Below are 25,897 nucleotides of genomic sequence, written 5' to 3' on the forward strand. Positions count from 1 at the left end.
TGCATGAGTGAGTATGAGTGTGTGTGCATGAGTGAGTGTGTGTGTGCATGAGTGAGTGTGTGACATGCATGAGTGAGTGAGCGTGTGTGCATGAGTGAGTGAGTGTGTGTGTGCATGAGTGAGTGTGTGTGCATGAGTGAGTGAGTGTGTGTGTGCATGAGTGAGTGTGTGTGTCCATGAGAGAGTGTGTGTGTGCATGAGTGAGTGAGCGTGTGTGCATGAGTGAGTGAGTGTGTGTGTGCATGAGTGAGTGTGTGTGTATGAGTGAGTGTGTGTGTGCATGAGTGAGTGAGTGAGTGTGTGTGCATGAGTGAGTGAGTGTATGTGTGTATGAGTGAGTGTGTGTGTGCATGAGTGAGTGTGTGTGTGCATGAGTGAGTGTGTGTATGCATGAGTATGTGTGTGTGTGCATGAGTGAGTGTGTGTGTGCATGAGTGAGTGAGTGAGTGTGTGTGCATGAGTGAGTGAGTGTATGTGTGCATGAGTGAGTGTGTGTGTGCATGAGTGAGTGTGTGTATGCATGAGTGAGTGTGTGTATGCATGAGTGAGTATGTGTGTGTGTGCATGAGTGAGTGTGTGTGTGCATGAGTGAGTGTGTGTGTGCATAAGTGAGTGTGTGTGTGCATGAGTGAGTGAGTGTATGTGTGCAGAGTGAGTGTGTGTGTGTGCATGAGTGAGTGTGTGTGCATGAGTGAGTGTGTGTGTGCATAAGTGAGTGTGTGTGTGCATGAGTGAGTGAGTGTATGTGTGCAGAGTGAGTGTGTGTGTGTGCATGAGTGAGTGTGTGTGCATGAGTGAGTGTGTGTGTGTGCATAAGTGAGTGTGTGTGTGCATGAGTGAGTTTGTGTGCATGAGTGAGTGTGTGTGTGCATGAGTGAGTGTGTGTGTGTGCATGTGTGTGTGTGTGCATGAGTGAGTGTGTGTGTGAATGAGAGTGTGTGTGTGCATGAGTGTGTGTGTGTGCATGAGTGAGTGAGTGTGTGTGCATGAGTGAGTTGTGTGTGCATGAGTGTGTGTGTGTGCATGAGTGAGTGTGTGTGCATGAGTGAGTGTGTGTGAATGAGAGTGTGTGTGTGCATGAGTGTGTGTGTGTGCATGAGTGAGTGAGTGTGTGTGCATGAGTGAGTTGTGTGTGCATGAGTGTGTGTGTGTGCATGAGTGAGTGAGTGTGTGTGCATGAGTGAGTTGTGTGTGCATGAGTGAGTGCATGTGCGTGCATGTGTGCATGAGTGTGTGTGTGCATAAGTGAGTATGTGTGTGCATGAGTGAGTGTGTGTGCATGAGTGAGTGTGTGCATGAGTGATTGTGTGTGTGTGCATGAGTGAGTGTGTGTACGTGCGTGTGTGTGCATGTGTGTGTATGTGTGTGCACGCGCACGCGTGTAGGATCTCATACACATATATTTGCAGTACTAAGGGCTGAATGCAGGGTCTCATGCATGCTAGACAAGCATTGCGTTCTAAGCTCCATTTCCAATTATGCTTATACAAAAGTTGTGAAATTTACATAGGCCAGGAAGATGGCTCGGTCACATCATTAAAGTACTTGTCATATTGAACTATAACTTCTGAGCTACCAAAATGACAAATTAGAGAATAAAGAAAGCATGATAATACCAAAACTAGAAAAGAAGGGGAGGCGCTGAGGCTGAAGAGATGGCTCAGTGGTTAAGAGTATGCGCTGTTCTTACAGAGGACCAAGCTCAGATACCAGCACCTACACTGAGGACTTGAGTTCAGCCCTCCAGCTCCTACATAAATATTCCAGGCATGGTAACACATACCTGAATTAATAACACTGGCGAAGCAGAGACAAGAGGATCCCTGAGCCTCACAATCAGCTACTCTTGCCTAGGAGGTGAGCACCAGGTTCAGTGAAAGATCCTGTCTCAGAAAAAACAAGGCAGAGAGAGACTGAGAAAGAAATCACAATCAAGATACTGAGTCACTTCGTCACTGTAAAAGCAAGGGTTCCACATGTCACCCTTGAATAAATAATCCATGCCACTGGGACATGAGCAACCTACCAGTGGCCTTCTCCCCAAGGGAATATGGCTTTCCCTTCCTGGACTGCAGTCATCAACTGCCTCTCTCTGCTTCCTGATACAGTGTAACCAGCGGCCCTGCTGCAGAGCTTCTCCCACAATAATGGACTGTGTTCCCTTGAACAGAGAGCCAAAACCAACCCTTGCTCTTTCAAGTTACTTTTGTCAGTGTGTTTTATCAGCAGCAGGGGGAGAAACAAACACAGATAACATTAAAGGACATACTGTAAAGTAGACAAGGCTCCTTCTTGCCAGCACAGATGAGTCTACAGCATTTCAGTTTTAAAAAACAGATTCGGAGTTCGAGACCAGCCTGGTCTACAAGAGCTAGTTCCAGGACAGGCTCCAAAACCACAGAGACACCCTGTCTCGAAAAACCGAAAGAAAAAAAAAAACAGATTCGGGGTGGGAACAGATAAAGTAAACTTAAGCCAGATTCCTTTTAGGGAATTGGAAGCTATGTTTGTTTGTTTCTTTTCTTTAACTAAGAAAAATGTAATTTTAGACACCTATTTGACAAAGTTAAAAACAGGCAACTGTAAAGGGATTATAGCAAGGATTGCTAGTCTAACTAAGTTAAGAGGATCAAATACATAAAGCAATTGATAAAGCCAAAGACAGGAAACAAAGAAACCAGCTTAAAACAAAGCTATGTCCATGAAACATCGAATCTTGAATAAACGGTAGATATGAAAGAACTATCAGGGGATTACCCCTCAACTAGAAGATAGACTGTCCCACACAGGCTCATAAAAATGAATCCGACAATATGAGTCCTACAAAGAAGACTGAGACCAAAAAATGTAGAATTATTAAAGGAAGTAAATGGATAAAGGTTTGTCTACCCCAAAAAAACTAAAAATAAAAATGGATTTAGGTATGATAGCTATTAAAAAAGAAATATTCATAAAAATATGTGGGTTAAAAGGGCTAATTTTGGGTTTGATAATAATAGATACGTAATAAAAATTTTTAATGTATTTTATTTAGCGACTCCCTCTCAATCCTAAGACCTGTGTTTGTCCTCTTTGCACCACAGTTGGTTCTGTCCAAGGGAAGCCATTCAGGATTTCCCCCCAACCTCTGGCACACATATGTAAGTCACATCTAATCCCTTAGTTAGTAAAAATTAAATAAATTAATCCTTTAATAAGAATCTTAGGGAAAACTCACAAGATAAAAAGATATGAGGACTGAGTATAAGAAGATAAATGTTAAAGATATCAGAATAGAAAACATAAAGGAAAAAGAATTATTTATTAATTAGAGGAGCATACTTTCTCCAAAATCACTAAAATCAACAATCATTTTGATTAATAAATATCATAAACATGAAAGTGTATGCTGTGCTAATATATTAAAGTAACTTTGAGAAAATGCTGACTTCCTGAGGTTAGCATGCCTTTTCAAAACAGACTGAGGAATAGCTAACTTTAAATGCTTATTAAAAGGGTAGGTATAGCGGCACACACCTTTAATCCCAGCACTCTGGAGGCAGAGGCAGGTGGATCTCTGGGAGTTCAAGGCCAGCCTGGTCTACAGAGTCAGTTCCAGGACAGGGCTGTTACACAGAGAAACCCTGTCTCAAAACAACAATAAAATGCCTATTGAAGAATTGTTTCAGAAGGTGGCCAGCTCACACCTGTACTCCCACTAGCTAGGAGGCAAAGTGTGAGGTCAGCTGAGCTACACGGTGAGTTCCAGGCCAGACACTGATTCCAAACAAGAAAAGAAGTACACAAGTTCAAGGTTAACCTGGGCCGCATATGGAGGCCTCCTCTGCAAACAAAAATCGAACAAAAACTGTAACGAAGGAACAATGTTTCCAGTAGAATGAGGCCCTGTGTGGAGCTGCTCAAAACCAAGTTTGTAAAGTCCTCAGTATATGGAAATTACTATAGATCACAAAAATAACTTTTAAAAGTAAACAAATTAATTTTATCATGCTATGATAACTATGGCTTAAGACTAACTGATGACACATTAATTATGAATATGGATGAAGAAAAAATCAAAATCAATGGTAAATCAAAGTTTTAAATTGCATTATAAATTCAATGTTAAGAAATGACCTGGTGAGTCTTATCAATCATAGCAATGTTGAGTTTATTTAATATTAGGAAATTAGTTGGCTACTGCATCATGTCAATTAATTGAAGCAAGAATAAACACATGCTCCTGTTATCACGGACTCAAAGGACATTTGATGGGAGCAATCACATATTCGTGATTGCAAAGTCTACCGGGGCCCAACTCCAGATGAGCGTTTTTGAGCTCAGCATTTATCAGAGACGCTTCCAGCTCCAACAGCTGGTGTTTAGCTCAGAAACCCATAACTGACCAAAGCTCTGAGAATAAATGTTGGTGGAGTTTCAGCTCTAAATGAAGCAGCTATATCATCACCCTCCAGGGCTCAGGGAAGGTCGTGGAAGGAAGGAAAGAGAGAATGTAAAAGCCAGAGAAGGGGAAGATGTGCAGTAAAAAGGTTCTTTATAAAAGTGGCACAACCATTGCACTCAAGAGTTCTGCATCTGTGCTGATCTGCAGGATACCTGTGCAAACTGGGACAGGTCAACATTTCATCAAGGATTGGGGGAGGAGGGGCACAAGGCTTCACCCCTTCCCAGGGAACTATGGGCAGTTAGTGGCTATTGGAAGAGGAGCTTCATTTCTTCAGTGATGGAGCCACTGATGAGCTGCCTTTGCTTAAGTCAGCAAATCCTCACCAGCTCCCAAGCAAGAAATCCTAAGCTCAGCGTGTCATTTAAAGAAGATATAAAATAGGAGGGGGCCTGCTGAGGGTTCTAGTGGAAGACAGAGGGCGATGGAAGAGAATGGGTGTGGGGGGACATGACTGAAGTTCAGTGTACAGGTATAAAACTATCAAATAATAATAATAAAACCCGTGGGTTAGAAGTTATTTTACTAAAAATCAAACATCCCCTTATATTTTTTGTAATGAGCAGATTCTCATCAAAACAACTGGAACTAAGGTGTGCATTGCCACAAAGACACAAAGCACTACACTTTGGAGACAAAGTCATGCCAGACACAGAGAACCTAACCCCCAAACATTGTGTGTGCTTTCCTAAATGCATTTATTGGAACTCCATCCACCATGGTGCTTATTCTGGGATGCCAACTACTGGGATGTCCTCACGTCATGAGGGTAGAGTCCCCACAAAAGACATCCCAGTCCTTATAAAAGAGACTCGTGTTTGCCTTGCGAGCATGGGGATGTTGAGTTCGAATCCCAGAACCCACAGTAAAGGCTAGTGGGGTGGCACATGCTTTCAATCCCAGAGCTGGGAAGCAAGAGAGGAGGATCCCTGGGGCTCACTGGCCAGCCGGTCTAATCAAACCTGCAAGCTCCAAATCCAAAGGGGAAAGAGAGAGAGAGAGAGAGAGAGAGAGAGAGAGAGAGAGAGAGAGAGAGAGAGAGAGAGAGAGAGACTGTTTCAGAAAGCAGGAAGACACCTCTGGCTTCCACATATGCACATATCAGGCTCACCCTTCTCGTCTTGTGAGCGCTCAGGAAGTCAGCGCTCTACACCCTGCAAGAGGGCATCAGCAGAGCTTGATCGTGCTCCGGGGCAGAGAGCACACCTTCTGTGTTTTCTAGCCTACCCAGCCGGTGGTATTTCTGCCAGAGCAACAACAGACTAACACTTGCTGATGTAAAACGATTCAGAAGGTGGCCAGAAAAAGTCCCGATTCCCAAAGTTCTTCCTACGACACTAGCAAAAAAGAGTTATAAGTATGCCCTGAAAAATTAAAGTAATCAAAGGCAGAAAAATAAAACACTCTTAGCACCACAAGACAGTGTGGGGTCTGCAGCTTTGTTTCAGCTTGAGAGTGTTTAGCTGCGTGAATCCCAACCAGTTTCCCACAGGCAACTGACTCTTTTTCCTCTGACTCCTGAGCATAAACCATAACTAGTTCCAGGACAAGACAAGATTCTCATGCTGTCTCTGTCTCTCTGTCCCCACCCCCACCCCGCCTCTCATATTTTATGTAGGGAAGAATTTGATCATTTTTGCTTTTGTGAGGCTGGGTCTTATTATGTAACTGTCTTGGAACTCACAGCAATCCTTCTGCCTCAGCTTCCCAAGCAGCAGGATTGCAGGCATGCACCACCTATTTGCATAGTCTCCATGAATATTCTGTGCCTTCTAGAAATCTTATTTGCATGACACACTGTGTGCCAGGCACGTGGAGGATATGACACACTGTGTGCCAGGCACGTGGAGGATACGACACACTGTGTGCCAGGCACGTGGAGGATATGACACACTGTGTGCCAGGCACGTGGAGGAGATGACACACTGTGTGCCAGGCACTATGGAGGATATGACACACTGTGTGCCCGGCACTATGGAGGATATGACACACTGTGTGCCAGGCACGTGGAGGATATGACACACTGTGTGCCAGGCACGTGGAGGAGATGACACACTGTGTGCCAGGCACTATGGAGGATATGACACACTGTGTGCCAGGCACGTGGAGGATATGACACACTGTGTGCCAGGCACTATGGAGGATATGACACACTGTGTGCCAGGCACGTGGAGGATATGACATACTGTGTGCCAGGCACGTGGAGGATATGACACACTGTGTGCCAGGCACGTGGAGGATATGCCACACTGTGTGCCAGGCACTATGGAGGATATGACACACTGTGTGCCAGGCACGTGGAGGATATGACACACTGTGTGCCAGGCACTATGGAGGATATGACACACTGTGTGCCAGGCACGTGGAGGATACGACATACTGTGTGCCAGGCACTATAGAGGATATGACACACTGTGTGCCAGGCACGTGGAGGAGATGACATACTGTGTGCCAGGCACGTGGAGGATATGACACACTGTGTGCCAGGCACGTGGAGGAGATGACACACTGTGTGCCAGGCACGTGGAGGAGATGACACACTGTGTGCCAGGCACGTGGAGGAGATGACACACTGTGTGCCAGGCACGTGGAGGAGATGACACACTGTGTGCCAGGCACGTGGAGGATACGACATACTGTGTGCCAGGCACGTGGAGGATACGACATACTGTGTGCCAGGCACGTGGAGGATATGCCACACTGTGTGCCAGGCACATGGAGGATGAGTAAGCTGAATGAAAGAAATTCTTATGTGCTTTTCCCCAGAAGACTAGAAAGTGACTTTCAGTATAACTTGGGAATGTTTTGGTTACTTTTTCTTCCTCTGCCAAAGCCACTCATCAACTTATTCCAGCCACCAGCTTAAAAAACAGTCAATATTTATTTTAAATGGATTTTTTTTTACATTGCCTTCCCCAACTTTGGAGGAAGCTGGCTTCCAACCCAATTTGCAGGCAGGATAACCTTAAATTTCTGATCCTCCTGCCGCTACCTCCCAAGCGCTGGGAGTGACAGGCATGTGCCAGCATGCTCAGTTTATCCATGTTATTGGGGATTTAACCCAGGGCTTCTTGGTGATAGATACGCACTCTCCCAACTGAAACACAGTCAGAGCCTTTAGACAGCTTTGAATCCCTCTTTCGATTAGAACGTTAGTTCAGACAGTCTCCTAAAGTGTGAGTTTGCCAGCACATTCCTTGGGTATGTGTGGAGCCCCATCTGTTCACTTGGCAGTGGGTTTGCCGTGGCCTCCACAGCTGAAGGCCACATAGCAGCTTCGGGTGGGCAGCTGCCACCGAGCCAACGTCACTCAGTACCTAAACCTTCTTCTCTCCTGGCATCTGGTGGCTGTGATTCATTTGGATTTCGTGTTTGCATGCTTGGACATCGATTTTGTGCATTGGGCACCACACCCACCGCGTGGGCTTCACACATAAGACAGCCCTTCCTATCCAGCTCCTCTTTATTTGGCCACGACAGACAGTTGTTTTATAATGCAACTCATTACTTTGGGATTTCTTTAACTTTATCAGAAACAAAGCAAAACAGAATTGCCAGGCATGCCCATAATGCCTGAACTTGGAAGGCTGAGGCAGGAGGACCCCCAAAAGTTCGAAGCCAGCCAGGGGTATATAGCAAGGCCTTAATTTAAAAAAAAAGGGGGGGGGAGTCTGCGAGATGACTCAGCGAGTAGACACTTGCTGTAAAGTTGACGTAAGGGCTGGCAATATGACTCAGCAGGTAAGGGTGCTTGCCCCCAAGCCTGAGCTCAAACGCCAGGACCCACAAGGAGCAAAACCAAGACTGACCCCTAAAAGTTGTCCTCTGGCTTACGCACATACCAGGGTGCATGATTCCCTCCCCAAATAAATAGATAAATGTAATGGAAAAAAACAAAACAAAATATTCCATTCTGCCTAATTAGAGAAAGTTTAGGAAATTAAAACCAGTATAAAGAACAAAAACGATCTTCAATTTTATTGATATAAATAACAATAAGTAGCATTGTATTTATTACATTTCCTGCAGCTTTTCTCTATGACTATAAATGGATTTAACAGATGACTATAGAGAGTTGCATAATAGATGAATATAAATGAATTTATAATAGCGGTAGAACATCTATGTAATTACACCATAAATCCAATCTCGAGAGTGGCTTCTCCAGTGACTAAAAGGTGATGACATTATTTTTAATAATTGTACAATATCCCATCCTTACAGCTGCACTTGCTGACGGATTTGGGGTGATAGATCTGTAGACACAGAATTAATTTTACAAGATTTATGTATGTTTTCTTTTATCATTTATTTGTGTGTGTGTGTGCGTGCACACACAGGCATGCAAGCATGCCTGTCCAAGGAGGCTGGAAGTAGGCGTCAGATTCTTGGGAGCTGGAGTTACAGGCCTTCGTGAGCTGCCAGCCAGGGTTACTAGAATTCAAGCTCCGGTCCTCAGGACCGAACAGCAGCCTTTCTTAACAAGTGCAACTGCCTGGTAGTATATGGGTTTGCCCATTTAACTCATTTAAAAACTTATTGGATTGTTACAGTTATTTACTTGTGTGTAGGTGCACACGTGCAACTGCGTGCCTGTGGAGACACGCGGATAAAACCTCGCAGAACTTTGTTTTTCTCCTTCTGTTATGTAGTTCCGCGGGGTTGAACTCAGGACAGCCTTGGTGGCAGGCACCCCTACTTGCTGAGCCATATTGCCAGCCCTTAACTCACTCCTAAGAGCAACTGGTGGCGCAAAACCAAATCCCGGAGAGGATGCAAGTGTGGACCACATACCCACGTTACGCAGATACAGTCACACCGGTTAGAACTAAATCACAGACACTGAACTTTCATGGGCTGCAAGAGCTCCTCCCCCAACAGCAAATTAACTGGGTAAGCTGACATCAATTAATGCTAAGCTGTAAATAATTGACCAGCTGGCTGATGAAGTTTCAGCCAATTGTTTTCCACACTCCACTTCCTGTTGCTACGCCACGCTTCCAGTTTTCCACACTTCTTTTCTGGTTTTCCGTGTTCTCCCACATGCCCCCCCCCCACCTCTAGATTTTCTACCTGCTGTTTGATGGCATTCTTGGCCGGAGTTCTCAAAGCCAGCGCTAGTTCAAATGGCTGTCCCACACCTGAATCCCAGTTTTATGTTTGTTCACACACGCTCTACTCAGTTTAATTGGTCAGAGGAATCTTCTTTTTAGCAGTGATTAAGGAGAAAACTCTTATCGTGTTATTTTTCGATTATTGCTTTTTCGATACTTTTGCCCTTTCCCCTGCCTCAGCCTGGCAGCTGCTGGGAATACAGATGCCCGCCAACATGCCCAGCTCACGGACTGTTGCCCGCTGTATCTCATGGACAGGGGTTGTTGCCCTGTGGATAGAGCGTACAACTGGATTGCATGAAGTCCTGGGTTCCGTCCCCAGCATCTCATATACCACAAGGGCTAAAATGCTGCACCCCTGTAATCCTAGCACCCAGGAGGTGGAAGCAGAAGGATCGGGAGTTCAAGGTCATCTTTGACTACACAGCCAGTCAAGGTTATCTTGGAATACATGAAGACTTTGTCTCCAAAACGGAGAAAATTTCAAAGGAGGTCTAGAGGGATAGCTCAGTGGTAGAATGCTTGGCTAGGATGTGTAAGGCCCTGAGTTCAAATGCCAGTGTCACAATAAACAATCTCCCAGTGGTCCTTTGTTCCTACACGCGTGTCCCTATTGTCCTAGTCTCCATTTTCACATTGCTTTAACAATGCTCTTTACATATGACTTATTTATATTTATCAGTTGCTGTGTTCCGGTCTATTTGTTTTCTGTTACTTTTCAAGTATATAATTTTTATGTCCATCACTTCAATGCTTAGAAAGCCATTAACTATTAGAAGGAAAATTATGTCAACCAATTAAACTTGAGTTTAAGCAAAGAAAAAAAACACAGTTTATAAATTAAAAAGGTCAAAGATCAGAGCTCCTGCCTCATCCTGCCAGGTGATGGGCTTATAGACACGTACCAACTGCTAATAAACTATTTCCACATATGTATTGAAAGTATCTCATGGGCTGGAGATGTGACTCAGTAGGTTATGTATTCGGTTTTGAGTTAAATTTTTGGTCATTGGTCAGAATCTTTTTACTGCTGCCAGTTTTCTTTTGTCTTTTTGTGATCCCCACATGCAGTGGACCCCATCTAATGCCATAACCCACAGTTTGAGAAGTGGTAAGTCTATAAAACACGACAGTCGCAAACTCTTGTTTTTTAAAAATATTTTAAAAATTGTTTTTAATTAACTCCAGCCAAGTGGAGGTGGTTGCCAACTGGACAGTGTTCATAGAAAAAAAATGGAAGTGAGACAGAAAACAACTGAACTGGCTACAGCTTATTCAATTAAGTAGCCAGTTGGTTATAGTTTAATTAGCTATGCGGTTGCAGGACTTCCGGCAAGCAACCACATCAGATATTGGTCTGGTCTGTGGGGCCTAGTTCTGTGCCAGCACTGAGTTCAGATCTATGGCTCCCTGCTCATTTTTCTTTAACCCTTCCCACCAAGAAACTAACGAGAGAGCTGGGGAGATGGTTCTGTGGTAAGCGGATGGCAGCACAAGAATGAGGACCTGAGTTCGAACCCCAGAGCCCACCTAACAAAGATAAAATTTAACCTAAAGAAGCTAGGCATTGTGATGTGTGCTTATAATCTCCACAATGGGAAGATACAAACAGGAGACTCCCTGAGGGTTCCTGGCCAGCCAGCTCATCTAGCCGGGGAGCTCCGAGTTCAGTGTGAGAGTGTCTCAGAAAAGCAAGGTGGGCCGGGCGGTGGTGGCGCACGCCTTTAATCCCAGCACTCGGGAGGCAGAGGCAGGCGGATCTCTGTGAGTTCGAGGCCAGCCTGGTCTACAAGAGCTAGTGCCAGGATAGGCTCCCAAGCTACAGAGAAACCCTGTCTCGAAAAACTAAAAAAAAAAAAAAAAAAAAAAAGCAAGGTGGACTGTGCCCAAGAAATGACAAAGTTTGTCTTCTGGCCTCTAAAGTCATGCATATACATATGCAAATGAGTACACATCCATAGGTATACCTGTGTACAAGAACACACACAAACATACAAGGTTAAAGCACACTGTCACATAATTTCTCTATACTTTAAAGCCAAATTGGGAGGCTGAAGAGATGGCTCAGCTGTTAAGGGCACAGACTACTCTTACAGGAGCTCAAGCCCCAGCACCTACACTCTAGGCCCCTCGTGGTCATCTGTAATTCTAGCTCCAAGAGATCCAATACCTCTAGCCTTCCAAAGGGATCCTATAATCACACACACATATCCCTACACAAACACAAATAATGCAATTTTAAAAATCTTTAGACAATACAACCATATGAAACTATTGTGTTTTATAGACTCCTGGTTCTCAAACTGTGGGTGTGACACTAGATGGGGTCAACCGTATGTGGGGACCACAAAAAGCCAGCAACAGGAAAAAGATTCTGACGAGACAACAGCCAGAAGATTAATGCAAAATCCAACCCATGATCAGCTCCATGTGCTTCTGGATGCATCGATCCGGGGTGGGACTTCCCTGAAGCCTTGGTTCTGCATACACCAAGCATGCACCGTGTGTGCCATCACACCGCAATCACCAACCTCCTGAGAAGCCCGGGCTCTGACCGGAGAGCACGGCGTGTTATGGACAGCAGCGTTTGCACTGTGCACGCAAAGCCTTCTGCTCTTCCAGAAACATAATGGCTTCATTACTGCCGAGAAAGATCTGTTAGATTTTCCAGTGTCACTCCTCAGCACGCACGTATCTAATTAGTATACGCTGGGGTTGTAGGGTTCTAAAGCATTGGATTTTAAAAATTGATCTTCACGTTGATGACTTAAATTTCATTTCTTTAAAAAAATGCACTGAATTTTGGCTTGGAATTAAGACAGCCTCCAGCAGACTTCTCTCCTTCTGAATGACATGTTGATGCAAAGTGGTGTTCCTATCACATATCAATTCTGGAAAAAAGTTTGACACTGTGTCTTGCGGTGTCAAATGCTCACATAACATTTAATCCTTGTGTAAAAACAAACAGGCACATTTATCTCATCAATATGCAAATTTGCCTTTCCTTTAATAAACGGTAAAGTGATTATGTACAAAAGTTGTTTTAAAACACGTTTTTTTTCAAGATTTAATTTTAATTATTTCTATATTTGGCACGGGCACGTGTGCACAAGTGCTTGCAGAGGCCTGAAATGGGTTTGTCCCCTGAGCTGGAGAGCCAGGCAGTTGTCAGCTCTGCAGAGGCCTGAAAAGGGTTTGTCCCCTGAGCTGGAGATCCACGCAGTTGTCAGCTCTGCAGAGGCCTGAAAAGGGTTTGTCCCCTGAGCTGGAGATCCACGCAGTTGTCAGCTCTGCAGAGGCCTGAAAAGGGTTTGTCCCCTGAGCTGGAGAGCCAGGCAGTTGTCAGCTCTGCTGGGAAGCAGATTCCTCGGCAGGAGCAGTCAGTACAAGTTCTTACCACCACGCTAGCTCTCAAGCCCCGTGGTGCATTTCTTCAGGATGTACCTCATAAACAAATGCTTGATTTGTACATTTCTTTCACCCATCTATATACACGGTGCACATAAAAATAGTTGAGGAGATGACAGCCTGCCTCTGAGGCCCTGGGACCCACATGGTGGGAGGAGAGAACGCCAGAGGGGCTGTCCTCTTACCTCTACACAGTGTCAAACACATACCTAAATTTAAAAAAAAAATCACTTAATCCATTAATTGAGGGGAAACCCTCTTAGGGGAGAAGGGTTAATGAGTAGAAACCCCTTAAGAAGCCTTGATGCTCTTAAAATGTAGTAAATAAGGAATAATTAAAATTACCAAGCTAGAAGGAAGCTATGACCACATTACAGTAGATAAGGCTGGCTACTCCATTCCTTGAAAATCAGAGCCTCTCAGCTCCATCACCTGGGGGCTGCAGACACCAAGCTCTCCGGTTTTCCGATGCTGATATCCTGGGGTGTAGGTTCAGGATATTTGCCTTCTAACAAGTCCCAAGTGATGATGCCACTGCGGCTGCGCTCAGAACACCACGGTGGGAAATGTGCCATTTCAGACACCTCCCATTTCCCTAGTTCACACCTCAGAGAATTACTTTGGGCACTCGGGAGATTGCCGTCGGTCTACCAGGCGTGGTGACGGACGTTGCCGTGGAGAGATACTCGGGCACCATCGGAGGAAGAAGGAAAGAGCTGCGGTGTGGAAGCAGGACTCGGAGAGAGTGACAGGTTGACACAATATTAGAGGAGAAACACCCAGCTGGTGCCAGATGTGAGGAGTGAAGGAGGTGCTAGAAAAAGCTAAGTTAATTCTAAAGAGAAAAAAATGAGGCCATCGCAGCAGCTCACTCCTGTCATCTCAGCTACATAGGAGGCCAAGGAAGAAGTACCCCAAGATTGAATACAGTCTGGGTGCAGAGGGAGGTCAAGGTCAGTTGTAGCAACTCAGCCAGGCCCGACACAAAGAGTTGGGGATGTAGCTCAGTGGTGGATGGCTCACTCAGCATGTGTGAGACCCTGGGTAAATCCCTAGCACCCTCCACACAGACAGAGACAGAGACGGTCAGAGAGACAGAGAAAGGAAGGAGAAGAAAAAAGGAAGGCAGGGAGGGAGGACAGAGGAAGAGAAGAGAGAAGGGAAGCGGAAGGAAGGAAAGGATGGAGGTGAGGAGGAAGGAGGAAGAAAAGAGGGAAGAGGAATGAAAAGGGAAGAAGGAAGATCTAAAAGAAATGTTCTGATGTTTTCCAAGCCTTAGGTCCATGCAACAAACCCTTCACAGAAACGAACACCCGTATCATATCACACGCCTATTTCCCCTGCATCTCCCTCAGCAGCCAGCCTCAAGCAGGTAACCTCTGGTCTTACACATAAAAAACCCACATAGCTATTAATAGACACGACTAGCTGGAGTCTGCTGCTTCTTTCCTTTAACTTTTCCTCTCAATTATGGAAGTAACATATGCCCACTGTTGAAATTTTAGAAAACACCTCCATCCTCCTACCACAGAGAATGTCACTGTCAACATCTTAGCCCATATCCATTCAGCTCTTAAAGGCAGAGCAGATTTTTCATGTTAATTAACATGCAGCTTTGTAAATTGTTCTTACATTTCATGAACACTGCGCCTTGGGAACTCTTAGCTGCCTGTGAGTCAAAAGTTCCGAGCAAAGTTTCCACTTATGTCTACCATAGCTATAGAGACAGCATGTCTAAGATCCCAGGCAGAATCAAGGCTAGGGCTTGGGAACATTTGTTTTTTAATTAGGGTTTTAAAAAAAAGATTTAATTTTTAATTGTGTGTATTAGGGCGTGGGTATATGTACATGTGAGTGCAGTGCCCATGGAGTCCAGAAGGTGTCCAATCCCCTGCAAGTGGAGTTACAGACAGTTGGGAGCTACCCAACATGGGCGCCAGAAACCGGACTCTGGGTTCTTAATAAGAGCAGTACACTCTCTGAACCATGGAGCCATCTCTCCAGCCCAGTGGGTTTGGATTACCACAAAGACCACGAGTTCAGGACATAAGCAGAAATGGAAAGGTAGAGGAGGGGTAGAGAAGAAACAAGACAAAGCGATACTTGGGGAAGGAGGGATAGAAGACAAGTCTTCTTGGGGAGCAGGTACAGGTACTATACGATTTCCCCACAGATGGGGAGGGGTGGGTAGCTGAGAGAGGCATCAAGCAGTCCTGTGGTTAGGTATTCAGGCATAGAACAATCAATTTGGTAAGCAGGTCTTGTTTGATCCCATTATCTAGGGATTGTGATTTGGGCATGCATATGAGGGGGTCAGAGGTTACTCTCAACTGTCATTCCTCGGATGCTTTCTATCTTGTTTTCTTCAGACAGAGTCTCCCACTGACCAAGAATTCACCAAGTAGGATAGGCTGACTGGTCAGTAAGACCCCAGGGATCCACCTGTCGCTGCCGCCCAGGGCCCAGGATGGGGTTACTAACCACTATGCCAAGTTTTGTTTGTTTGTTGAGACAGGGTTTCTCTGTAGCTTTGGAGCCCGTCCTGGAACTAGCTCTTGTAGACCAGGCTGGCCTCGAAGTCACGGAGATCCACCTGCCTCTGCCTCCCGAGTGCTGAGATTAAAGATGTGCACCACCACCGCCCCGCTGTTTTTTTTTTTTTAACATGGGTTCTGGGAATCAAACCTCATGTTGATATAGCAAACACCCTACTGACTGAGTCATCTCCCCAAGCTCCAACATGTACACTTTTATGCTAGGACTTTGTCTTGGATACTGCACAGATCTGTATAACAAGCTCGACATTGTCACAATCTAAGAATGAATGTGAACCCTGCCCACTCCACCCTCCCCTCGCCCCTATCCCCACCCTGCATCGAATGTTGACTGCTCAGTATCCTGTTGGTGGTGTTATTTTGGCAGGATCTGGAAAATAAGGTCCCTGGAGGGTCCATTAACTCTGGCTACTTCCTGCCTCATGTAGAGATTACAGGTGTGTAGCACTAGGCCTGGGCTTTTATGTAGTGCTGGCAATCGAAGCAAGGACTGCATGCATGCTCGGCTAGTTCTTTACCAGCAAAGCCACGCTTCCAGGCCCCCTGTTCAACAATTTAAGTCCCACAAACAACTGTCTCCTAACTCAGTGTAGAAGCCTTGTCTCCTTTTCTTAAGAAAGAAACCAGACTGAGGGGGCAGCTATGTGACCACTGGGGTCAACAGTGTTGTTTAATCCACTGAAGACCTTGTTGTTATCCTTCTGACTGTTTGTCATCTACAGACTAGTAGAAAATCCCAGCCCAGGTCCAGAGGTCAAGAAGGAGATAATGTAGAAGGCTTCTTGTAACAAAAAAGCTCATATAGACACTGAACAGTAACTGGCTCTCCCCTTCCCCATCTAAGGGGCATCTCTATGAGACATTCTAGCCTACAGCTGTGGTCCTGGTGCATGATGCAAAGGATATATTAGTATCAATAGTGGAGTGCTGAGGACCACATCCCTCAGTGGTCACAAAGCAAACAGCCTTGTCTTGTAACCATTTCCCTCCTGGAGGGAAGCCTCTTAACGGGCAGGAAGCAAAGGAAGCTTACAAGGCTCAGAAAGTTCCTGAGATTTACAAGATTCACAAAGCCTCACTACTCAGGGTTAAATAAACAGTAACAGTTGCAGGAGAGAGGAGTCTCTTTACTCCGCTGAGCTGCTTGCAGGTTCTGAATGGAGTTCCAGGGATGCAGCTTGTTTGAGCGGGTTTTCCACTAACACAGGAGCCTTTGAGCTTTCCATGTCCCTCCCCCACATGACTGAAGTAACCCCAGGAAGCTCATGAGGCTGCTAAGTTGACTTTCATCTGCCATTGGTTCCCTGTCTGGGATAAGTAGTCATTTGCTGATGTCACCCCGGGAATGCTGAGCATGAGGGCCATCCTACAGTCCTGGATCCAAAGCTTTTCAGCCTCTTCCTTTCTTCCTTCCCATCCCTGCAATGCATCAAGCCCCAAGGTCAACTTCAAACACAATTTCACATTTCCTCCCTCACAATATCCCGCAATAACCTAAAATACCCTGAAATCTGATACACGGAAAGGGGAAGACTACAGTAAAGTTTCCAAAGTTCTCAGCTCAGTGTGGTGGTAGGTGTCTATAATTCCAGCATTCGGGGCTGAGGCAACAGAATTAGATACACATCAGGACCCCGTCGCCAAAAGATAACAAAAGCTCTGGCAGGGGAGATAGCTCAGTTGCTAAAGCATTTGCTGTGCAAACAGGAGGACCAGAATTCCACTCCCAGGACCCTTGCAAATCTCCAGGTGTGGTAGCAGGTGCTTGTAGAACCCCAGCACTGAAGCAGCAGAGACTCACTGGCCCATTAGCCTATGGTGATTGGCAAGCCCGTGAGAGACCCTGTATGGGGACGGGGGATGTAGGACAACACCCGAGGTCGCCTTTGGGCTCTATATGTATACAGCCACACACATACACCAGTTTTACAAGTTATAACTTGCTATCTAAGAGGGTCCTATACTGGATGTCAGGGACTCCGAGTCTCACACACAAGCACAGGATACCCTCATTGGATTAGACAGATCATCTAGAACATGACTTGCAGGCTATGACCTTTAGGAAGGAAGCCGTGGGTAGAGTAAGTTACATCCCACCATCACCAATACCAGTTCCCTGCCCAAATGCAGCAATGCAGTACGTCATAATTTTAGGACTATTACCAAGTGATAAACAGTTGCTTTTTTTTTATAGAATCATACTTGATTTTATTTTACCCTTGGCAATGTAGGCTAGAACACCAGGAAGGCAAGAACATCAGAAAACAGATTTAATTAGGAAGCTGAGCTCAGTGCTTACTCAGACTTCTTGTCCAGGATGTAGAGAAGAGCATCCCTACCTTTGGGTGTTCTCTAAGGTAGGAGGAATTCAAAGCTTGAGAGAAAGCAAGGCTTGTGGCAGCAATATCAGATCAGGAGTGGAAACTTGGGCTGGGGGATAGCTCAGTCACTAAGTCCTTGCTTAGCAAGCCTGTGGGCCCCAGATCACTTCCCAGCAGTCATGTTACACATTAAAAGCGGGGCAGGTACGTCCTTGTGATTCTGCGATGGGGGAGGCAGGGACAGGTGGATCCTTGAGACTTTCTACCCAGTTGGTCTAGCCTAATTGATAAGCCCCAGTGAGAGACTTTGCCATATAACTAAGTGGCCAGATGCTGGGGAACAATGCCTGAAGCTCACTTCCAGTCTCCACACACATATGTGCACACTGGAACACATACACACATGTGCACACTGAGAACACATACACACATGTGCACACTGAGAACACATGTGCACACTGAGAACACATACACACATGTGCACACTGAGAACACACGTGTACACTGGGAACACATACACACATGTGCACACTGAGAACACACGTGTACACTGGGAACACATACACACATGTGCACACTGGAACACATACACACATGTGCACACTGAGAACACTTACACACATGTGCACAATGGAATGCACACACACTAACACACAAACTAAGTCTTAAAGTCCGCACTGCACTCTCTTCGACCCTCTCTTTGCTTTAAGAGAGGCCAGCGTCACGTCAAGATGCTCAAATGGCACAATGGAGAGGCCCTTTGGTGGGGACCTGAGGACAGGTTGCCAGGTAGGGCATCGAGGCAGCCGAAAGTACGTCCCTGTGCCTCAGCCAAGCCTTCTAATGACCACCGCAGGCATCCCGAGGGCAAGCCACTGAGAGAACCACAGCCAAAGTACCCAGCTGGGCTACTCGCAAATTCATGACCCACTGAGACCGTGCGACTTGCCAGATACTCATTGCAATCTTCTACTCCTCGATTATGATGCCATGTGAGGAGCCACGGCTGAGTCCAAGTACCTTTGCTTCTGTGAGAACTAGATACCAGATACCAGCTATGACAGGAAGAGGTGCCAGTCTCTTGGCCTGGTGTCCTTTCTACAGCACTACCCCATCCTGGAATACTAGAGGCAGAAACCTGCCTTTCTGCTCCTTTCTTAGACTATCGACCATTGTTGTGGACTAGATAGATACATTCATGCAGACGTACCATTTGTGTGTGCACACAGGTGCATGGCCTCGTCTTAATGCCCCCTCCCCTAGCCACCCAAGCGTAAAGGCTGTGAGCATCTCTCCCCGCAGGGATGGCTGTGGCAGCTGTTTCACAGTTTCCTCATGTGACTTCTCTCAGTGACCGGGCAGCGAAGCATGGCTGTTGGGGACCGAAGTCTGTTCCTCTGCTTGTTTGCTAGTTGGGGAAGTAACTGCTGGAGAGGGAAGACATAATCGCAAGCCTCAGCATGCCAGGACCCATTTAAATATTACAAAGTGGGGATGGGGAGATTGGCTTGGTTGGTAAAGTGCTTGCCTTACAAGCAGGAGGACCTGAGTTTGATTCTCAGACTCCCCCCACCCACAAAACAAAGCAAACAAAACAAAACAAAACCTGTGTATAGTGTCCTGAGTTTATAATCTGAGCAACTGGGGGAGGCTGAAATAGGAAGGTCCCGAGAGCTTGTTGATGGTCAGGCTAGCTGAATCAGTGAATTCCAGGCCAGTGAGAGACCAGCTCCAAAGAACAAAAGTCAATGGCTCCCAAAGGACACTTCTGTTCACACACACTCACTCGCATGCAGTCACACAAAATACATAAAATAAATAATCTTAGATACAATTTCCCCCTTGGTTCACTTTGCTCACCCATCTTATCACTCCAGGGGTGGAAGACCTACGGTGTAACAAACCCATAGATAATCTGCAATCATATTAGCTAGCATGGCAGGACCATGCTAAAGAGAGTCAGTGTCCCGTCAGAAAATGTGGCCATGGCCTGGTCCTGGAGATGCCACACTGTGAAGAATCTGTGGAGAATTGGGGCCTCCATGTAAGATATGGATCTGCTCCCACAGTTCCTTCCTTCCTCTCTGAGATGGCTCTATTTTAGATGTTATGGGATCTTGAGAAGATAAGTCATTAGAGTAAGGTCCTTGGGGGACATGATGCCCAGCCCCTTCCTGCTTTGCTCTCTGCTTCCTGTCCCTGTAAAGTGAAGGAAAATACCTCCTGTGCCGTGTGCTCCCACGTCCTGCCCAAACACAGAGAGCCAAGTGGCCATCTGAATCCTCTGAGACAGGGAGCCAAGTGACCATCTGAACCCTCTGAGACAGGGAGCCAAAGTGAATCTTTCTTCCTCCAATTGGGTCTGTCATCTATTATTGGCACAGCCAAAGGTATTTGTATACTTATTGCCTGTGTGATAGATGAGGAGTACCAGAGTAAGAAGAGAGATGGGGAAAAGGATTGCTAATCTGTCTTAGGAAAATACAGTTACTGAAAAAAAAAAACTCTATTAAGAAATCAAAAAAATGCTGTGCTCGGATGGTGCTTGTATTTTTTTAAAATTTACTCTTTCCTAATTTTTCTTTTTGTTTGCTATTATTTTAGTTTGGTTTTTGGTTTTGGGAGACAGAGTCTCACACCCTGTAAACTTTGTAGCTCAGGCTGGCTTCAAATTCATAGCAACCCTCCTGCTCCAGTCTCCTGAGTACTAAGACTCCAGGTATATTCCACACTGCCTGGTTTCAGTCGTGTTTTAGACACCTAAAAAGAAATTCAATTCGATTGAACTTGACAACTCGTCCGGCTCATGTTTTAAAAGCAAAGATTAATAACTCATTCCCCCAATTCCATAACCATGAAATAACGGTTACATTTTAGAACAGAGAAGTGATGTAAAAGTGATTAAGTGGCACTCTAATAATTAGAATGTAGGCATCAGTAATCTCCAACCAGAATTCACAAGACAGTAAATTGACAGCATTGGAAGCAGGCCCTTAGATAAGGCCGTCACGTCATATGAAGAGCCTCAGTGCTGATGGGATCCAACACGAGCTACCAGATACACTGTCAGCAGGGAATCTCAGGGTAAGCTCACCTGCACACACCTCAAAGCTGCTGTAGAGGAAACGAAGCCACCATGTTGTGATCGTCTGAGAAATCTGCAACCCTTCTTTCCCAGAGGAAGTTTACTGAACACCCTAAGCAACCGGACACTACAGGAATCACGCCCAATGTAATGGGCACACAGTAACTAGAGAGACCAACTTCTACCACTGAGGCAGACACAATCTGACTGCGAGCATATGCTACAAAGCCCTCAGCGAGCACATGGCATAGGACCAACACCTCCACTCTGGCTCATGGAACCAAATTCTCCTCAGAACTCCTCTAACGCCTGTTCACCTAAGGCGTTAGCAACTCTCCCAATGACCCTCTTACCTAAAAGGATAACCTGTCTCAGTGTCTCTCTTGAACCCCTAAACTGAGAACATTCAGGGAGTTAACCCAAAGAAAGAATTTTCATAGATACCACCAATGTCCCCTTTTCAAGGTCCCCAAGACAAAGCCTCTCACGAGTTGGACTTGGAAGAACTTCACTCCCACAAATTCAGACTCTCTCTGCTCCAAGGAAAAGATACAAGGAGACAGCACACTTCCCTAAGCCCGAACTGAGAATGGCGTAGACTTCAACTGAGACATCCGATTCGAAGAGCACCCATCACTCCAGTCCAAGAGAGGTCACTTCAGTCTGAAGAGACACTCAAGACTTCATAGTCAAAGTCAGCTCATCCTAAAAGGCATGGTACTGCCAGACTGAATCGTATATGAATATCTCACTTACCTGCCAGAAGATGCTGTCTATCGTATTTCCAAGGAAACCATCACGACCTTCTGATGACACCAGCTTGGGCCCAAGAATTGTCATGAATTCATCAAAATCCACCTGCCCGTCTCCTGGAAGAAGAAAAGAGGTATGAGTGGAAAAGTACCAGAAGTGTGATCAACAGCCTCTGATGCAGCAACACCTCTGCTTTTTCTCCTTGACATGACCTAAATATAATAAAAACAGCTGGTGATGTAAATGATAATTGTTTAACACTGGTTAATTTTTTCCCAATTTTGGCAATTGAACCCAGATGCCCAAGCATCCTAGGAAGGTGTTCTACCACTGAGCCCCTAGCCCCTCACTGGGGGATTCTAGGCAAGTGTTCACCCCTAAGTCACAACCCCACCCCCTTACTGGGAAATTCTAGAAAAGCATTCTACCACTGAGCCATAACCCCAACTCCCCACAGAAGGAATTTAGATAGGTACTTGTCCTAGGTAGGTGAAATTGTTGCTGTTCACTTGAATCAAGCTTCTTTGGGAAGAGAAAACAATTGAGAAAATGTCCACAGAAGATAGGTCTGTAGCCAAATCCGCGAGGCATTTCCTTGATTAATGGTTGATGTGGGAGAGTTTACCCCACTGTAGGTGATGCTACCCCCTAGGAAGGTGGCCCTGGATGGTATAAGCAAGCAAGCTGAGCAAGCCATGAGGAGCAAGCCAGTAAGCAGCACTCCTCCGGGTCTCTGCTTCAGTGCCTATCTCCAAGTTCAGGCTTCTTCCCTGACTTCCCTTCATGACTGATTATGATCCCGACATATAAGTTGAAATAAAACCTTTCTTTCCCAACTTATTTTCGGTCACGGTGTTTTATCACAGCAATAGAAACCCTAAGACTATACTAAACCAAATTCACCCACATATTCCAGGTAGGCACCACCCTACCTCTGGACCACAGCCCTAGGCTCTCATTGGAGGATTCTACATAACCACACAAGAGCTGAGCCACACCCCAATTCCATCCCCTCTATCTCTGAGCAGCATCCCTAGCCCTCTTTATACTTTTTGTTTAGAGACATGACCTTCAACTTGCAAGCCTTCAGCCTAGGCTCATGAATAACAGGTCTTCACTACCAATGCCCGCTTTGTTTTAAAACATCAAAGTATCACAAGAAAGTGGCAAGAAATAGTATATATAATAGTATGAATTTCCACTCCTCTCTTGAAAAACAACCTGTAAGATTGTTGTTGTTGTTGTTGGATGTCTCATGTAGCTAGGACCGGCTCAGACTTAGAATGGAGCTGAGGGTGACACTAATGTCCGCTCATCTCATCCCATCCCATTCCCCAAGTGTTAGGAGCACATGTGTGTGCCATCATGCTGAGTTTACTCGGTGCTAGGGCTGGACCCATGGCTTTGTGCGTGCTCCACAACAAGCTTGGTGGGATAATGCAGTCAAGAATCAACACCTGCATTTGGGATTATGACACCATAATGCTGTCTCCAAACCTAATCTTCCATAGAATTGGAGGTTACTTTCCCCAAAGATAATTCAATACTGCTTTACAAACTTCAGTGATAGTTTGACCTAAAACCAAGAAAAACACCTCAACGTAACCGCCAAGCCTGCTTATCTCTTTAGTAATCCCTCCATCCCCACCATTGCATAAAGAGTAACGTGTTGCTTTCACCGTTCCATGTACCGGTTGCTATGGCCCCTGGGGATGTCTTTACCCATGGTCCACCTGGCACCTTGTTCTCAGAGGAGGAGCTATGATGCTCAGTTGTTTTATTGTGCTCCAGTTATGGACTGTGGGACTCGCACCTGAACTGAATTATGTAGGGAAAGAGACCAAATCAGTTGAATAACTATTTCCTCTGAAATGAAACATTCCCTCTAGGAGGGAGAGTCATTAAGACTAGAAGAAGTCAACAAAACTTACATGGCAAAGAAAGTCCCTAGAACTTACAAGACTCAAAAAACCCCTGTCAATGTTACATAAGCAGTTCCTAGGCTGGGGCAGGGCATGTTTCCAACCTGTTAACTGAGTGCAGGAGCCGCAGGGATGAAGCTGTTATGAGTCCTTGCCCATGCTGGGCAGACTTTTGGTGATGCAACTGCTTTGAGTCCCTCAAGCTCCTGTAAGTAATCCCAACTCACTGGTTCCCAAAAGTAGACTACAGTGGAATCAGTCTTTGGTTTGTCATCTGTGCTCCATTTGGGACAAACATACTGTTCATGCCTCACCAGGAAAAGTCACCCAACAAGGCTTGAGACATCTATGCACATTGATTGCCAGAACAGCTATTCAGTATGTCCTTGTAGAATAAGTAAGCGATGTCTCTTGTCTTCCCTTTGGTCAGCTAAGTATCACCCGTGTTTCTCCATGCCAGAGCTGATGCTAACCAGAGGGTGCTGTCAAGTCAACTTCACAGGCCAACGTGAACCTTCAGGGCATTGAGTGACCCTCAGCAAGTTGTCAGCATGGCATTAGGGACCCTTAGAACTGTTTAAACTGGTGACACAGCCTTATCTTAGCTCCAGATAGTGAACACACACATAGCAGTGTGCCAAAATTCAGAGTCGAAGATTAATCTACTCTCCGAATATCTGTGTATCCAAAGAGCACTCATTCAAAACCTATGCCCAAAGGCCAGGTGATTGTCATCATCAAGATGTCAATAACTCCGTACAGATAGTCCAGGAACACATTTTCTCATAGATGGATCTTCTGGGAGGATCAGGGAGGTGTGGCAAGCCGGCGGGAAAGGGAAGATTAATCCACCAAATGAGGTGGAGCAGTCAGTGAACTGCTGAGTGGAAATCATTTTTTCTCTCACCATTTGACAAGACAGAGGGAGCTGGGATTTCACCCTTGCTGGTGTGTTAAGGATGTGCACACAAACAAGGAGTTCAGATTAGCAAGTACTTCTAAACAGAAATCTCCCCCAGTGCTGGCCAAGACACAGAACGATGCCTTCTGATGCATTCCTGGTATATTTATTCTTGGGTATAAATAGGATCTATCAAGACAGCAAGAGAAGAAACAAGAAGAGAGGAAAGGAGGAAGAATGGAAAACTGAAAAAGAGGAGAAAGAAGAAGCAGGGAAAAGGTTAGGTAGGAAAAGAGGAAGAAGAAGAGTAAGGAAAAGGAAGAAAAGACAGGAGAGGAAGAAGGCAGATGAAACAGGAGGAGGAACTGGGAAGGGAAGAGGAGAAAGAAAAGGAAGGAGGCGAGTATAGTATGAAGATTAAGGAGGGGAGAAGAAGATGGAAGAAGAGAAGTAGGAAAGAGCATTAAGAAGCACTGGCTCCAACATTCCCTGTGTAGACACAGCTCAGAGTCACCATCCTGACTCACCCAAGGTGAGCTCTGACATTTATAAAGTCTTTAAGCATCAGCTCAAGGACACAGGTCTCTTTGTGTGCAGACCTTACGAGATCTTAAGATGCTGGACAGTCACATCCCTGTTCATGGGCTAGTGGGCGCTGTTCTCTCCCACTTGCAAGGCCAACAAGGTGGCTGACTTGCCCATGCTTCTCATCCTGGGGAAAATAAAACTGTTTGGAAAATGCACCTTTCGTTTAAGAGAGGAGGGACCACCTACTTCTCCACCTGCAGCAGAGGATCAGAGGAGCAAAGCACTGTGCATCTCAAGGATCCTCTGGGAGTGCTGGTCCCACTCACTCCAGCACCAGGCAGCACACGAGTAGATGCTATTTGGGGCCAAAGTCCCCATCCGAGCAGAAGCCGACCAGTAGAAGTGATGTTTCTAAGCTCTACCTTGGCCCAGGAAAAAACAAGCAGCTCATTTACCACTTACAAATCGTAGTCTGCCTGGAGGAACTAGAGATGGCTTAGTAATTAAAGTGCTTGCCTTGCAAGCATGGTGTGAGTTTGGGTTCCCAGAAAGCATGGCTGCCTAAGCCTGGGAAGGTGAAGACAGGGGTTCCCCAGAACAAGCTCAGCACAACCTTGCACTCCCCAACATGCAAGAACACACACATACACACACACACACACACACACACACATACACACACAGAAATGGCTGCCTCATGGGCTGGGAAGATGGTTTAGGGGTTAAGAGCACCCACTATTCTTCCAGAAGGCTTAGATTCAGCCAGCAACAGCCAAAGCAGGTGGCTCACAAACAGCTTTAACTGGAGCTCCAGAGGATCTGACGCCCTCTTCTGGACTCTGAGAGCATCTGCAAGCATGTGCACA

At 45.7% G+C, this 25,897-nt stretch overlaps 1 protein-coding gene across 5 annotated transcripts in view; it reads right to left on the minus strand.

Annotated features, from left to right (window-relative positions):
- Caln1 (calneuron 1) overlaps positions 1–25,897 on the minus strand; it is a 494,314-nt gene that overhangs the window by 156,659 nt on the left and 311,758 nt on the right. For all 5 annotated transcript variants that reach the window (XM_075977723.1, XM_075977713.1, XM_075977705.1 and 2 more), the window contains one exon: positions 21,684–21,796. In XM_075977723.1, coding sequence (XP_075833838.1) covers positions 21,684–21,796 — 113 coding nt within the window. The remainder of the gene's footprint in view (positions 1–21,683; positions 21,797–25,897) is intronic.

Source organism: Microtus pennsylvanicus, chromosome 1 (genome assembly GCF_037038515.1).
Source record: "Microtus pennsylvanicus isolate mMicPen1 chromosome 1, mMicPen1.hap1, whole genome shotgun sequence".
Classification (NCBI taxonomy): Eukaryota; Metazoa; Chordata; class Mammalia; order Rodentia; family Cricetidae; genus Microtus; species Microtus pennsylvanicus.